Genomic DNA, 17,278 nt, shown 5'->3' with positions numbered 1-17,278 from the left:
GACAGCTCCCCTATAAACTGCAGTCACACGCACTGCTGAGACAGCTCCCCTATAGACTGCAGTCACACGCACTGCTGAGACAGCTCCCCTATAAACTGCAGTCATACGCACTGCTGAGACAGCTCCCCTATAAACTGCAGTCATACGCACTGCTGAGACAGCTCCCCTATAGACTGCAGTCACGCACTGCTGAGACAGCTCCCCTATAGACTGCAGTCACATGCACTGCTGAGACAGCTCCCCTATAGACTGCACTGTTGCACGCATAGCTGGGAGAGCTCCCCTATAAACTGCAGTCACACGCACTGCTGAGACAGCTCCCCTATAAACTGCAGTCACATGCACTACTGAGACAGCTCCCCTATAGACTGCAGTCACGCACTACTGAGACAGCTCCCCTATAGACTGCAGTCACGCACTACTGAGACAGCTCCCCTATAAACTGCAGTCACATGCACTGCTGAGACAGCTCCCCTATAGACTGCACTGTCACGCGCACTACTGAGCTCCCCTATAAACTGCACTGTGACACGCACTTCTGAGACTGCTCCCCTTTAGACTTCACTGTCACTCGCACTGCTGAGACAGCTCCCTTTAGACTGCACTGTCACACGCACTGCTGAGACGGCTCCCCTATAAACTGCAGTCACAGGCAATGCTGAGACAGCTCCCCTATAAACTGCAGTCATAAGCACTGCTGAGACAGCTCCCCTATAATTTGCAGTCACGCATTGCTGAGACAGCTCCCCTATAATTTGCAGTCACACGCACTGGTGAGACAGCTCCCCTATAAACTGCAGTCATACGCACTTTTGAGACAGCTCCCCTTTAGACTTCACTGTCACTCGCACTGCTGAGACAGCTCCCCTATAGACTGCACTGTCACATGCACTGCTGAGACAGCTCCCCTATAGACTGCACTGTCACACGCATAGCTGGGAGAGCTCCCCTATAAACTGCAGTCACACGCACTGCTGAGACAGCTCCCCTATAGACTGCAGTCACACGCACTGCTGAGACAGCTCCCCTATAGACTGCACTGTTGCACGCATAGCTGGGAGAGCTCCCCTATAAACTGCAGTCATACGCACTGCTGAGACAGCTCCCCTATAAACTGCAGTCACACGCACTGCTGAGACAGCTCCCCTATAAACTGCAGTCACACACATTGCTGAGACCGCTCCCCTATAATTTGCAGTCACACGCACTTTTGAGACAGCTCCCCTTTAGACTTCACTGTCACTCGCACTGCTGAGACAGCGCCCCTATAAACTGCAGTCATATGCACTTTTGAGACAGCTCCCCTATAGACTGCACTGTCACACGCACTGCTGAGACAGCTCCCCTATAGACTGCACTGTCACATGCACTGCTGAGACAGCTTCCTTATAGACTGCACTGTCACACCCACTGCTGAGACAGCTCCCTTATAGACTGCACTGTCGCACCCACTGCTGAGACAGCTCCCTTATAGACTGCACTGTCGCACGCATAGCTGGGAGAGCTCCCCTATAGACTGCACTGTGACACGCACTGCTGAGACAGCTCCCCTATAGACTGCAGTCACACGCACTGCTGAGACAGCTCCCTTTAGACTGCACTGTCACACGCACTACTGAGACAGCTCCCCTATAAACTGCAGTCATAAGCACTGTTGAGACAGCTCCCCTATAATTTGCAGTCACACGCACTGCTGAGACAGCTCCCCTATAGACTTCACTGTCGCACACACATGCTGGGAGAGCTCCTCTATAGACTGCATTGTCACACGCACTGCTGAGACAGCTCCCTTATAGACTGCACTGTCACGCGCATAGCTGGGAGAGCTCCCCTATAGACTGCAGTCACACGCACTGCTGAGACAGCTCCCCTATAAACTGCAGTCACACGCACTGCTGAGACAGCTCCCCTATAAACTGCAGTCACATGCACTGCTGAGACAGCTCCCCTATAGACTGCATTGTCGCACGCATAGCTGGAAGAGCTCCCCTATAAACTGCAGTCACACGCACTGCTGAGACAGCTCCCCTATAAACTGCAGTCACATGCACTACTGAGACAGCTCCCTATAGACTGCAGTCACGCACTACTGAGACACCTCCCTATAGACTGCACTGTCACACGCATTGCTGAGACACCTCCCTATAGACTGCACTGTGACGCACTGCTGAGACACCTCCCCTATAAACTGCGGTCATACGCACTGCTGAGACAGCTCCCCTATAGACTGCACTGTCACACGCACTGCTGAGACAGCTCCCCTATAAACTGCACTGTGACACGCACTGCTGAGACAGCTCCCCTATAGACTGCACTGTGACACGCACTGCTGAGACAGCTCCCCTATAGACTGCACTGTGACACGCACTGCTGAGACAGCTCCCCTATAAACTGCACTGTGACACGCACTGCTGAGACAGCTCCCCTATAGACTGCACTGTCACACGCACTGCTGAGACAGCTCCCCTATAAACTGCACTGTGACACGCACTGCTGAGACAGCTCCCCTATAGACTGCACTGTCGCACACATAGCTGGGAGAGCTCCCCTATAGACTGCACTGTGACACGCACTGCTGAGACAGCTCCCCTATAGACTGCAGTCACACGCACTGCTGAGACAGCTCCCTTATAGAGTGCACTGTCACACGCAGTGCTGAGACGGCTCCCCTATAAACTGCAGTCACACGCACTGCTGAGACAGCTCCCCTAGACTGCAGTCACACGCACTGCTGAGACAGCTCCCCTATAAACTGCAGTCATACGCACAGCTGAGACAGCTCCCCTATAATTTGCAGTCATACGCACAGCTGAGACAGCTCCCCTATAATTTGCAGTCATACGCACAGCTGAGTCAGCTCCCCTATAGACTGCAGTCATACGCACTGCTGAGTCAGCTCCCCTATAGACTGCAGTCACGCACTACTGACAGCTCCTCTATAAACTGCAGTCACACACACTTGTGTGACAGCTCCCCTATAGACTGCACTGTGACACACACTACTGAGACAGCACCCCTATAAACTGCAGTCACGCACTGCTGAGACAGCTCCCCTATAGACTGCACTGTCATATGCCCACTTAGAGTAAACAAACACACCCACCTCAGACTTTGCACACACACTGCTAGATGGTCCCTATAAACCAAGCATGCTGACTGCTAATGTGTTAGCTTCTCTCCCCAGCACCATGCAGACATTTATTCAACATCCCCAAAATGTAAGCATATTTGATACATTGCAACACACTTTTTTCCAGCTTCTTTTATCATGTCTATGCATTCTGAAATGGTTTTTGCTTGAAGTATCTATTGCATTATCTCTAGTGTGTAATCTGTGAATGAGCAATCTCTCTGACCTACCTTAACTCTTACTTTTTGCTTTTCTCTACAGCGGACAGCTCAGACAACTCCGACCTAGAAGATGACATTATCCTGGCACTGAATGAATAATTTGGTTTTCTTGCAAGATGTAATTGTGGGACAAATCAGTGATGATCAGAGCACATAAAGGCTAGTGTTGCGTGTGCTATGCATTAGGAGGGGACAGTGTGATATTAAAGGGGACTTAACCTCTGGCAAATTGTCTCACACTGCAAAATTTATTTTTTAAATGGGAGCTGTGTGTTGCCCCCAGGAACACCAAGATGGACACTTTCTTTGTACAAAGCTCTTAAATAAAAATTAGTTTTATAATAAAAGATAAAAAATAGACCAAAAATATTCAGTATCGGGCCATGCCCCTCCTCCAGCAAAGCAATTTTTTTTTTTTTTTTTTTAAACACATCTTGTGCTTTGATATTTTTTTTTTTTACACAAATGGATGTAAACAATGTTTTTCTTAACTTTGGTCAGGAAAGTATTTTTATGATAAAACTGTAATATATTCAATGGGAAACTTAGTTTCTTTATGCATTGAGTGTTTAAAACCAAGAAAGGACAGAGGATGCCAAACAGGTTCTTCATTTTGGAGGACTGCTCTGCGGAAATGCTAGATCAACAATCTTTGAGAGGAAGGTTGTCCTGAGCCTGTATCCACCTGCCATTATGTGTATTAACTCAGTGTCAGAATTATTGTTTCCTGGCCTCCCTTATGTCAGTGGTAATGTTTTAGCTTAAGCCAATATTGACTCTTTTTTTTTCCTTTTAGTGACAGGAAGTGATGCACCGGGAGCTTGTGTGGTTTTTACCTTAGGCCCCAATTTTCTGTTGCACCCAAAGCACAAAAGTGTTTGGTTTATGGTATTAGTCAGGATTCTGGCTATTAAACCAGCACTGGAAAGACCTGAAATAGCTCATTTTCTATCAGTGGCCAGCCCCCCGTCCTGGATTGTAGCCATGAGTTTGTGGTACTCAGCCCATAATTGTACATCACACCCGCTCCCCACCATTTCCCAACTTTGTTTTTATGTTTTGAGTCGAAGTCACAGGTCAGAGATTTTTCTTTTCATGTAAAGTGTATTTATTTAAAAAATAAAACAAAAAGGTCACTGTGTGTCTTTTTTTTTTATTGTTTAGTGAGGGCAAAATATTACATATGGAGACTAAACATCCTCTCAACCCATTCTCTCTCTGTTCTGGCTTTACCGCTGCTCCAAAACTGGAATTAAAACATTGCACCACATTCCAGGGCTAGGTTACTTTTTTTTTTTGTTGTAAGTTGGGAACCTTTATTTCAGTCTCCCCGCTGCTTTACGCAAGGGGAACAAATAACAGCAGCATTGTGTGGGCAAAACAGTGGTACAAAAAAAGCTCTTTGGATAAGAGTTACAAGGACAGCTTACACAATATTGATGCAATATGTTTTCTAAACTAAAACATTAAGACATTTTGCAAAGCAAATAATTAGGCACATAAAAAGCAGTTGAACTAGAACCAGCACATTTTGACCACAGAATTCAGCAGTTACAATAACAGAACAAACCCATTTCAATCTTTATACCCGTGATACATTTAGGGGCAGGCTGCCTGGGTCTGCAGAACAAGACTTGAGGACATGTGACCAGTGGGTGGTGCAGAATATGGATGTATCCTCAAACCCCGTCCTGTTACTGGCATTCAAAAGGGATAGAAAAGTACAAAAAAGAAATTGTTCTATGTTCGAGCATTTTATTAGTGCACTATAGCTTACATATAACTGTTTAACTCTTGCAGTGCAGCAATGCACTAGTGGGAGCCAGCTAATCGCATCTAGTGAGCCATGATAAGACAAAAACGTGTGTAGCCAGCTAGCTCTCAGTAGTGCTTTGTTACTGCTGAGGAGATGTACATTTGACATTCAACAAAGGATACCAAAAGTAGTTTTAATAGCATGCAATGTTTAATCCACTTCTATGTCTAAATCATTAAAGGGACATGAAACCCAAATGTTTTCTTTCATGATTTAGAAAGAGCACGCATTTTTAAACAATCTTCTGATTTACTTCTATTATCTAATTTGCTTCATTCTCCTGATATCCTTTGCTGAAAAGCATATCTAGATAGGCTTAGTAGCTGCTGATTGGTGGCTGCACATAGATGCCTCTTGTGATTGGCTCACCCATGTGCATTGCTATTTATTTAACAAAGGATATCTAAAGAATTAAGCAAATTAGATAATAGAAGTAAATTGGAATGCTGTTTAAAATTGTATTCACTATATGAATCATGAAAGAACAATTTGGGGTTTAGTGTCCCTTTAAAGTTGCATTTGGTCTTCCACACCTCTGTTAAGGTCTTAATGGGATAATAAACCCAATTTTTTTTTTTCTTTCATGATTCAGATAGAGCAGCAATTTTAAGCAACTTTCTAATTTACTCCTATTAATTTGTTTGTTCTCTTGCTATCTTTATTTGAAAAGGCAGGGATAAAAACTTTGGAGCCAGCCTATTTTTTTTTGTTCAATACCCAGGATAGGGCTTGCTGATTGGTGCCTGCATTTAGCCATCCAATCAGCCAGTGCAACTCAGGTTCTCAACCTAAAATGGGCCGGCTCCAAAGCTTTTATTCCTGCTTTTTTAAATAAAGATAGCAAGAGAACAAAGAAAAATTAATAGAAGTAAATTAGTGCATGCAATTTTAAGCAGCTATCTAAATCATGAAAGGAAAAAAATGTGGGTTTAGTATCCCTTTAATGGTGTCTATCCTTGCACTATATCAGGATTTAGCAATTAGTTAATGGGATCTGACTAAGTTAACCAAGGAAAATTCAGTAAAACGATTCATTTCTGTGATAAGAAAAGGGTGGCTTTCCTCCAGAGAAGATAATAAATTGCTGACCCTGTTTGAACTCTGGGTACACACTCCCTTGTTTCCAATAAAGCTTTTGATAAATATAAATAGTTGGTGGGAACATCATAAAAGCAAAGCTGAGATAGTTTACAAGCAAACAGAACATTAGAAATATATTGGTGACCGTTGCAAAACCTTATTAAAATAGAATGTCTAATTGCGCTGTAGGTGGGAGCGTGCTGGCACTGACATATCCTGGTGTGTATTTGCATAATGTTTCCCTGCTACAATGATGGTTTACAGCTAAATCACTGTGCTGGGAGAAAGATGGATCACAGCAGATACATGTGTGAAACAAAGAAATGACGCGTTTATTTTCTTGCACAAATCTGCTCTTTTAACAAGTTTAGTCTCGTATCCTGAAGCACCAAAATCCTGCCCTTATCTAATTCACAAGCACAGGATATACATAAACTGCACACCTTACTATGGCACAGCCAAAAATATACCCTGATCAATCGCAGATCTTACTCATCACAATACTGCATACGCTGTACATTTACTAAACTTCAGATCATACAATGTATTCAAATATAAATAAGCCTATCAGTTCATTGGGAACTGAGAGATGGATTTGCCTGGCTCATGAAAAACTACTGTTTCCCTCACTAATTGGGAAATAAAAGCAACCACATTTTCTGCTCTTTGGTTTTTATAAAAAAAAAGTTTAACTCCCAACAAGAGCAAAAATAGAAAACTGAAAAGTTAAAGGGACATGAAACCCAATTTGTATTTCATAATTCAGATGAATACAATTTTAAAAAATGTTTCCAATTTACTAACATTATCAAACTTTGTTCTTGTGATATTCTTTGTTAAAGAGATATCTAATAGGTAAGTTACACATGCTTGAAAAAGTACTGCCATCTAGTGCTCTTGCTAGTGTATAGCATTGTTGCAAAACTGAAAAAGACACATGCATGCTCATGAACTTTCATCCCTGCTTTTCAACTAAGGATAACAAGAAAACAAAAATTTGATCATAAAAGTAAATTGGAAAGTTGTTTAAAATGTTATGTTTTACCTGAATTGTTTGGGTTTTATATCCCTTTAACAGTTAAAGGGACAGTCTACACCAGAATTTTGATTGTTTTAAAAGATAGATAATCCCTTTATTACCCATTTCCTAGTTTTGCATAACCAACACAGTTATAATAATATACTTTTAACCTCTGTGATTATCTTGTATCTAAGCCTCTGCAAACTGCCCCTTTTTTCAGTTCTTTTGTCAGACTTGCAGTCTAGCCAATCAGTGCCTGCTCCCAGATTACTTCACGTGCACGAGCACAGTGTTAGTTCACATATTTCATATAGATAACACCCTCTAGTTGTGAAAAACTGTTAAAATGCAATCTGAAAGAGGTGGGCTTCAAGGTCTAAGAAATTAGCATATGAACCTCCTAGGTTAAGCTTTCAACTAAGAATACCAAGAGAACAAAGCAAAATTGGTGATAAAAGTAAATTGGAAAATTGTTTAAAATTACATGCTCTATCTGAATCATGAAAGTTTATTTTGGCCTAGACTGTCCCTTTAAGCACAATAACTCAGCAGTGTTTTCTTGTTATCAAACCCATTGAAGATTAAAAATATCCAAAACCCACTAGTATAGAAACTACAGATTTGTGTGTGGTTTTTTTTAATGATAGATTGTGGTCAGTGAGAATGGGGGCTGATTTTTTATATATATATATATATATATTCATCAACAGCTTGAAATCTCTTCATTTCATTAAACAGTCTGCTCTGAGTATACAATTCAAACTAATTACAATTATTTAAAACCTAAGCCTTCCAAGGAAATAGAAAGCGCACATTAACCCCCCAGCACCCAAAAAGGTCAGCAATTCCCATTATCTACAGTCAGATGACAAACGTAAAAAAAAAAAACATTGAAATTGATTTGTATACAGCAAAAATTCAGTACAGCCTTTCAAAGACAAGCGGATCCCTTCCCTCAGGCAATGCATTTCTAGTCTGCATTTTTTTTTTTTTAATTTTCGGCAATCCTACTTGTGTTCAGTAACTTATGCAGGTCTGTATACTGTAATGTAGGATAGCACATGGAGATTTGAAAAAAAAAAAAGTTGCAACAAATAATTTAAATGACATTTTTGAATTGAGTACAAAAAACATTTGAAACTTTAAAATGAAAAGAAAAATCCTTAGCAAACACTCACCATACAAGAGTAGCACATTAATGTAATTAGAAACTTCATATGTAAACTTGCTTAAAAGGGACACTGAACCCAAATTTTTTCTTTCGTGATTCAGATAAACCATGCAATTTTAAGCATCTTTCTAATTTACTCCAATTATGTTTTTCTTTGTTCTCTTGTTATCTATTTGAAAATGGCACCTGAGATATTTTTGGTTCAGGACACTGGACAGCACTTGTTTATTGGTGGATGAATTTATCCACCAATCAGCAAGAACAACCCAGGTTGTTCACGAAAAATGGTCGGGCATCTAAACTTACATTCTTGAATTTCAAATAAAGATACCAAGAGAATAAAAATTTAATAGGAGTAAATTAGAAAGTTGCTTAAAATTGCATGCTCTATCTGAATCACGACAGACAAAATTTGGGTTCAGTGTCCCTTTAAAGGGATATAAAGTTACAATGAAAATGTTCTGTTTTTGAGCATTTGATTGCACTGCTGAATGTTAAGCCTATGCAGGGGGTAATCAAAGTTTAAAGTCAGCTGTGGACAGGAACACAGCAACTGAGTCAATAACCTGACATATACAGCCAGAGCTGACTTTAATGTGCTTAAAGGGATGCTAAACCCAAATTTTTCCTTTCATGATTCGGATAGAGTATGCAATTTTAAGCCACTCTAATTTACTCATATCAATTTCTTTGTTCTTTTGGTATCTTTATTTGAAAAAGCAGTGATGAAAGCCTAGGAGCCAGCCCATTTTTGGTTCAGTACCCTGGATAGTGCTTGCTGATTGGTGGCTACATTTAGCCACCAATCAGCAGGTGCAAAACCTAAAATGGGCCGGCTCCTAAGCTTCCACCCCAGCTTTCTCAAATAAAGATGCTAAGAGAACAAAGAAAAAGAGTAAATTAGAAAGTGGCTTAAAATTGCATGCTCTATCCGAATCATGAAAGGAAAAATTTGGGTTTAGCATCCCTTCAAGCCCATTGTGGGGGGTTAATAAAGACAAGCAAAATGCATAAAAAAAAAAAATTCTGTGCTGCTTTTTGTCCCTTTAACAGAACTGTGGCTCTAGGAGTTTTATCCCTTTGCGTTTTGGCAGCGACTAGTTGACCTTTTAAGAACTAAAAGATTATACTTCTGTATGTTTCTATGAGAACTGGGCTGCTTGTGTATACTTACAATGTTCAGCCTGTATATTATCTAGTACCACTAACAGATGTATAAAACTAGACATGATTTCGTTATATTCAAATGCCAAAGAGTGGATGTATTAAGTTATATAGGACATAGTCTGAAAGGGTATGCACTTTATAGATCTGCTTTTCTGAATAACTATTACATTTCTATATAGATGTGTGACCAACAGGTAGAGTTTGAGCATTATACATGCCTGCATACAAAAGGATATAAGCAGTTTCAAATACAGCATGACCCTTCTGGGAGTGGTAAAGGGATCCTGATGTGAAATTGTATTTTCTACATAGCAGAGGGACCCATAGGACAATACAGCTGCAGGCATTGCTTAACTTTTGTGATGGTCAACTGGTTAAATGAACATTGTACTCAAATTAGCACATTTATAAAAGATTTGCAATTAAAAATGCTGGAAAATATTCTTGCATGAAAGTGAGACAAAGCTGGGTTTCAATTGAAACTTGGAAGAAAAAAAAAAATATATATATATATATTTGTAGTTTATTGGTTGGGAGAGACTTTACACAGCTATGTGCGTTAACCCTTTAAGGACACAGCTTTCAGTTTGCTCAATTGTTTTATGACTGAAAAATTCTGTCATGTCCTTAAGAGGTTAATTTATAAGAAAGAGGCCTAAATACTTCAAAACATTAATACATTCTGAAATGTATTTTACAAAAAGGGAAAAATGAGTACAATGTCCACTTAATGAATTAACCATTCTAATAGGAAAGGAACCATCAGGCAACAGCTCCAAGTGACTACACAGGCCAGGAAGTCAGATATTTGTATGAAACCTACAATGTATCTATATGCAAATATTGCCCTAAAGTCAACCTTACTCCGCTAGTATACAATTCAAATATAAACATTGCCAATGTCACATTAGGATCTCTTTGTTGCCTACAGACAGGGAAGCAGGTACTCTGTCTCACTACCTACAAGAACATTCTAGCTTTCAGGGAGTGGTAATAACAATCCCCTCATTCAAAGCACAAATAAAACTTAATTAAGTAGAAATAACGAGCTGGGGTGGATCCCTAGAGGTTGCATCTGGTTAAAAACAGGGAGCTTGCACACTACTAATCAGACCCTAGGGTTCTGCTAAGCACATCCCTGCCCCCTCCATATGCAGCCACCAGGGGGACACACAATGACAACGTACAGTGACAGCACATAGCTTTAAAGTCACATGGACATAAGGCACTCTGGGGACCCTTCCACTAATGAAGACTCCAGAACAACACAGGCACCCAAACCTAAAAACACAACAACACCCCCTCTTCAAACACCACCATCACCCACCCAAAAACACAATGACATTAGGGTCTCTGCAAAAGGGAGCAGAAATAAGGGTAAAATAATAAAACACATCTGTCTGGCAGCAAAGTTATTGGGGAAATTCAGCTAATTATATATCAGTCACTCAACTCAGATACTAGAAGCCAGGATAGGACTTTACTATTTAAGGGCTATAATTACTACCAGTGACATTAGAAATATTAAGTGTTGCTATGTTACCTTTAACCCACTGCATGCTGAATAGGCCTTCAATGCACTGAAGAGCTTGTTATAGGCATTTCCAGGATACAGTGGGTTACCCATCCCTCCCCATAGATGAAAACCATAACAGAGAGAGGACAAAATGGGCATGACAGTCTGAGGGCATTATTGGGCGCAGTTAAACCTAGATTAAGCGCCATCTTTCACCAGCACAATAATCATGTGTTCTTCCAACTTTCCCACAGTACGCTGGGCAAGCTGCTGGTATAATTGGTGAAAGTCACATGGTGGGAATGCATACAGCATGCCACTGGGGTCTCTTCCTTTGGTGCCCCCTCCCACAGGCAAACTGATGACACCAGCCGCTTGCTTTTGTTTTAGGTAGGATACCAGGTTCCTTAGCAAGCGTTTCTGTAGACCAGGTTCTCCTGGTAATAATCCTTCAGTCTGTGGTGCTTGGACGGCAAGAAGCACAGCATAACCCCCACTGTTACCAGCCCTCACCCGACGGGTTACCTCCTCTAGCTTGGGTTGGTCTAGTCTGAGCCTCTGAGCAATCTTAAGCTGTGATAAGTTCCCCCCACCAGGTACAGTGCGGTCTCTGAGAAGGGCGGCTGGTATATCACGGTCACCCTCTAGGAAGTGCAAGTATGTGGGGAAGCAGCTGTTCTTTAGTACCAGGTGCCCACACCAGGTAGGCGGCAGCGTCCTTCCTTTCTCTCCTACTGGGGACTGTCTATCTGCGGGAGGTTCTGGGGGTCTGGGGTGGTGATTCCTGCGGGGCTGTGGTGGATCAGGGGTAGGCGGTCGGGGTTTATCCTGAGATGGGGCTCGGTGGTTGTGTTGAGGCGTAGGTGGAGTGCCAGGGTCTCTATCTGGGGACTGCCTCCTAGGGCGATCAGGGCTCCTTTCTGCTCTGCTTCTCCCCCTATCCCCAGACAAACTACGCCTTCTCCGCCTCTCCTCTCGTGTCTTAGAGCTGCTCCCTCCACCCCCACCACGGTCCCCACTTCTGCTTCTCACCCGCTGCCCAGCACTCCGTCTCTCAGAATTTAGCCACCCAGCTTCTACAAAGGGTTTCTCCCTATCTGAGTACAACAGGTGTGGGGGTGTCCTATCTCTGACCCTTAGGTCCGGTTCCAGTGCTGCTCTATGGCGGCCATACACCTCAGATTGCAGAAGCTCATAGGGTAGGGGCAGAGGGTATGGAGTAGTCTGCAAAGGAGCATAGCGTGACGCAGCTGCAGCAGCTTCTTCTGGCGTCACTTTTGCAAAGTCCACCCTTAGCCTACGGTCCCCAAGAGGAAAGCCCCTCATCTGTGTGCAGGCAGCCTGCGCTGCATCCAAGCTCTCATACTGTATGTATGCAAAGCTGTCTCCTTTAACATAATCCACTGTACGGATACTTCCAAATCTGTCAAACTCTCGTGCTAGTGCTGCCAATGAAGTACTGGGACCCAACCCACCCACCCACAGTCTGGTGCTGGGGTTTGGCTTTCCATAGCCTATTTTTATGGCGTTACGTCCCAGAAGCCTACCACTCATGCCCAATTTGGCTCTGTGTGCCATATCCAAGTTCTGAAATTTCAAAAAAGCATATGCTGCCCCTTGACCCCTTGCTGGTCGCTTCATCACTACTTCCTCTATGGGTCCATACTTGTCAAATGCCCGTCTCAAGTCAATTTCGGAGACTGCATGGTCCAGGTTGCCTATGAAGAGATTGCGAGTTGCCCGGTGGTCGTCCTCTGGTGCCAACTGTTCCTCTTCCTTGCTACTTGTGCCATATGTTGTCCCCCGGCTCCTCTCCTCAAATAAGTTGTAGTAGCCATCTCCAGAACTGATGGAGGGTGGTAGCAGAACATGCCTGGGGGACGGAGACCTTGGGTAGCCGGGCAACGTGCTCAGTGCCAGAGGTGTGGTCTCGGGGCGACGAGCCGGTTGCTGGGTGAACACTGGCTCTATACGCAGCGGTCTGTCATAGAGCAGTGGGCGCAGCTTAGCGTGGCGGGCCTGGCGAGCTTCGGCGGGCCGGCGGAAGTTGATGTAGGCCACGCGGCCCAGCTCAGGGGTGTGGGAAAGTTTCACGCTAATATCCCCGAAGCGCTGGAAGTGGCGGAACAGCCCGTCCTCTAGCAGAGCGTCCGGCAGAGCCGAACTCAGATTACTGACCAGCAGCGTCTTGTACTCCAGGCCCGGAGGTTCGGGGGAGGAAGGCAGGAGTAGCGGCCTGGGGCGGCGGGAGGAAGAAGAGGAGGACGAGGACTGACTAGGCCGCTCCCGCCGCGCCTCACGCCGTTCACGGGCTCTCTTGGCTCTGCCAGGGCTGGACTCCCCGCGCTCGCTCTGGCGCTTCATGGCTCCGGGCGGGGCGGGATCAGCGTGCAGCGGCCATCTTACACAATGAGTGCGGGGAGGGATGGTGGCGTCATCAGGGGGCGCCCGACACACTGCACGTGACCTCAGGACGTCATCAATGAGTAGCGTCATTAGACAGGAGGTGGGGCACAGTTGATGATGTCAAATGGGAAAGGGCCTTAAACCTTTTAAATTTAAATAGAGAAGGCGGGGCGCGTATACCCCATTTCCCTTTGTAATAAGAAGCTCCGCTGTTTTTATATGAAATGCATGTCTATGGGTCTGTTATTATTTTTGTTATTGACTCTACTGGCGCCATTAGCACCCACACCTACAAGTGCACAGTCTGCCGTGATAATGACCTTTATAAATTGATTGTTTATTGCTTCATGAGGGTCCTGCATTAGTAAATAAAGTAGTTCCTAATAGCAAACGCCATTATTCCTACAGTTGTGTTCAGCAGATATTGTTAGAGCTGAGAAACCGACTTTAAATCCTTATTGTGTCAATGCCTTAATAATGAGTTCACTACACAAGGCAGTAATACCATTAAGGGCCCAAAGATAAAAAAAAAAATACAAAAAAAAACTCCTGCATGGAGAGATGTTAAAGGGACACTGTACCCAAAAATTTTCTTTCGTGATTCAGATTCAGCATGAAATTTTAAGCAACTTTCTAATTTACTCCTATTATCAGATTTTCTTCATTCTCTTGGTATCTTTATTTGAAATGCAAGAATGTAAGTTTAGATGCCGGCCCATTTTTGGTGAACAACCTGGGTTGTCCTTGCTGATTGGTGGATAAATTCATCCACCAATAAAAAAGTGCTGTCCAGAGTACTGAAACCAAAAAAAGCTTAGATGCCTTATTTTTCAAATAATGATAGCAAGAGAACGAAGAAAAATTGATAATAGGAATAAATTAGAAAGTTGCTTAAAGTTGAATGCTCTTTCTGAATTACAAAAGAAAAAATTTGGGTTCAGTGTCCCTTTAAGCACAATAGAGCATTATATAGTAATGTACGTTTCTCTCTAATATCTATGCATAGTGAGATAAATGGCTATGGCTCACAAGGTAACATTTGGCTTTATATAATTGTTTGAGGGACCTTACAAGGTGGCAATGTCATTAGGAACGTAGACTGTGGGTGATGTTGCTATACACTGTAGTAATGACTTTAGGGGCGCAGCCTGTGGGTGGGTGACATCAATACAGACATCCCAACTCTCCCTGAAGTTCAGGGAGTCTCCCTGATTGTAATAGTGGCTCCCTGATGCCAGCAAATGGAATGCAATCTCCCTGAAAGTGAAACTCCAAGTACCATGATCCAATGTGGCCCAAATCCGGAAAAGTGTTTCTTTAAAGTGAAAGTAAATCCTAGGGTTTTAAAAAAAACGCTAGGATTTACTACTGAAACAAACAAAGGGCACTTTAATTCATGAAGTATAAGATATAGAAAGCTCCTTTATTTGATTCAATCGATCGCTGCTCTTAGCTCTTACAGCAGCACACGACTAAAAAAAAATTTGGCTAAGAGGGCGCCAAGTCAGATTTACCGCACATCTATTGGCTAAGAGGTGAAAACGTCACCTCTTAGCCAAAAAAGTTTTTAGCTGTGCGCTGCTGTAAGAGCTAAGAGCAGTGATCAATTGAATCAAATAAAGGAGCTTTCTACATGAAGTATCTTATACTAAATGAATGAAAGTGCCCTTTATTCGTTTTAATAGTAAATCCTAGCGTTTGTAAAACGCTAGGATTTACTTTCACTTTAAGGAATGCCTTTAGTTGCTGGGACGTTATAGAACCCTCAAAGCATGCATCAGTAACCAAAAAGCCACCACTTATTCTAATAAAATAAAACACAAATACTACCTTATTTACTGCATGTAATTAAACTTTGTATTCTAAAATATTTAAGCATTCAACAAGCGTACGATCACTGGAAAATAGGTTTGTTGTATGTGGTTGTGCAATAAAGCTACTTTTTTTTATGTGACTTTAGTGGGAAGCTACTTTAATGATCTTATTTAGGGTTTAAAGGTGTCCAATATATAACTGGGAGGGGTGGTGGTGCAGTAGCGGGTGAACCCCCCACCTTCCTGAAATTAGTTTTTGCAGGTTGGGATGTCTGTCAATATATATGCAGTAATGTCACTAGGAGATCGGTCTGTGGGGTTACATCACTATACAAGCAGTAATGTCACTCTATGAGTGCTGCTTGTGGGGTTACATCATTAAACAAGCTGTGATGTCACTAGGAGCACTGCATGTGTGTGATGTCACTATGTAAGCCGTAATATAACTAGGGGTGTTTCCTATGGGTTGACGTCATTATGCAAGCATTAATGTTACTATGACCGTTGTCTGTGGGATGACGTCACTATAAAAGTCAGTAATGCAACAAGGAGTGCTGCCTATCAGGTGACATCACTGTACAAGCAGTAATATCTCTAGGAGTGCTGCCTATCGGGTGACATCACTATAAAAGAAATTGTTTCACTAGGAGCGCTATCTCTGGGGTGTTATCACTATAATAGGTAGTAATGTCACTAAGAGCACTGTCTGTGGGGTGACATCACTATAAAAGCAGTATTGTCACTAGGAGTGCTTCCTGTGGGTTCACAACACTATACAAGGTGCCTAATGTCACCAGGAGTGCTGTCCGTTAAATGAGGGGGGACATCAGTGTACAAAGAAGTGATGTTATTATGGACGTTGCCTGTAGAGTGACATCAGTGTGCAAAGCACTAATGTCATTAGGGTCGCTGCCTGTGGGGTGACATCAGTGTACAAAGCGGTAATGGCACTAGGGGCGCTGCCTGTGGGATGACATCAGTTTACAAAGCGGTAATGTCACTAGGGGTGCTGCCTGTGGAGTGACATCATTGTACAAAGCTATAATGTCTCTAGGAGCGCTGCCTGTGTGGTGACATCAGTGTATAAAGCGGTAATGTCACTAGGGGCGCTGCCTGTGTGGTGACATCAGTGTATAAAGCGGTAATGTCACTAGAAGCGCTGCCTGTGTGGTGACATTAGTGTATAAAGCGGTAATGTCACTAGGGGCGCTGCCTGTGTGGTGACATCAGTGTATAAAGCGGTAATGTCACTAGAAGCGCTGCCTGTGTGGTGACATCAGTGTATAAAGTGGTAATGTCACTAGGGGCGCTGCCTGTGTGGTGACATCAGTGTATAAAGCGGTAATGTCACTAGAAGCGCTGCCTGTGTGGTGACATTAGTGTATAAAGCGGTAATGTCACTAGGGGCGCTGCCTGTGTGGTGACATCAGTGTATAAAGCGGTAATGTCACTAGAAGCGCTGCCTGTCTGGTGACATCAGTGTATAAAGCGGTAATGTCACTAGGGGCGCTGCCTGTGTGGTGACATTAGTGTATAAAGCGTTAATGTCACTAGGGGCGCTGCCTGTGTGGTGACATCAGTGTATAAAACGGTAATGTCACTAGAAGCGCTGCCTGTGTGGTGACATCAGTGTATAAAGCGGTAATGTCACTAGAAGCGCTGCCTGTGTGGTGACATTAGTGTATAAAGCGGTAATGTCACTAGGGGCGCTGCCTGTGTGGTGACATCAGTGTATAAAGCGGTAATGTCACTAGAAGCGCTGCCTGTGTGGTGACATCTGTGTATAAAGCGGTAATGTCACTAGAAGCGCTGCCTGTGTGGTGACATCAGTGTATAAAGCGGTAATGTCACTAGGGGCGCTGCCTGTGTGGTGACATCAGTGTATAAAGCGGTAATGTCACTAGGGGCGCTACCTGTGGTGACATCAGTGTATAAA

At 43.2% G+C, this 17,278-nt stretch overlaps 2 protein-coding genes across 2 annotated transcripts in view; one reads left to right on the top strand and one right to left on the bottom strand.

Annotated features, from left to right (window-relative positions):
• Positions 1 to 4,487, top strand: part of DCAF1 (DDB1 and CUL4 associated factor 1) — a 638,093-nt gene extending 633,606 nt beyond the window's left edge. The window contains exon 24 of the mRNA XM_053721062.1: positions 3,392 to 4,487. Coding sequence (XP_053577037.1) covers positions 3,392 to 3,450 — 59 coding nt within the window. The 3' untranslated portion in view covers positions 3,451 to 4,487. The remainder of the gene's footprint in view (positions 1 to 3,391) is intronic.
• A 5,239-nt stretch (positions 4,488 to 9,726) lies between these two features.
• On the bottom strand, positions 9,727 to 13,532 carry RBM15B (RNA binding motif protein 15B). The gene has a single exon (XM_053721063.1). It carries the CDS (start codon positions 13,484 to 13,486, stop codon positions 11,321 to 11,323), a length of 2,166 nt encoding a protein of 721 aa, XP_053577038.1. The 5' UTR covers positions 13,487 to 13,532; the 3' UTR covers positions 9,727 to 11,320.
• Positions 13,533 to 17,278: the final 3,746 nt, after the last annotated feature.

This window comes from Bombina bombina, chromosome 7 (genome assembly GCF_027579735.1).
Source record: "Bombina bombina isolate aBomBom1 chromosome 7, aBomBom1.pri, whole genome shotgun sequence".
NCBI classification, from domain to species: Eukaryota; Metazoa; Chordata; class Amphibia; order Anura; family Bombinatoridae; genus Bombina; species Bombina bombina.
The sequence above is the reverse complement of the archived record's forward strand: the minus strand, read 5'-3'. Positions and strand labels throughout refer to the sequence as shown.

Bases quoted from the DNA above. Each gene is read 5' to 3' on its own strand.
- RBM15B (XM_053721063.1), bottom strand. From the start codon at position 13,486: ATGAAGCGCCAGAGCGAGCGCGGGGAGTCCAGCCCTGGCAGAGCCAAG.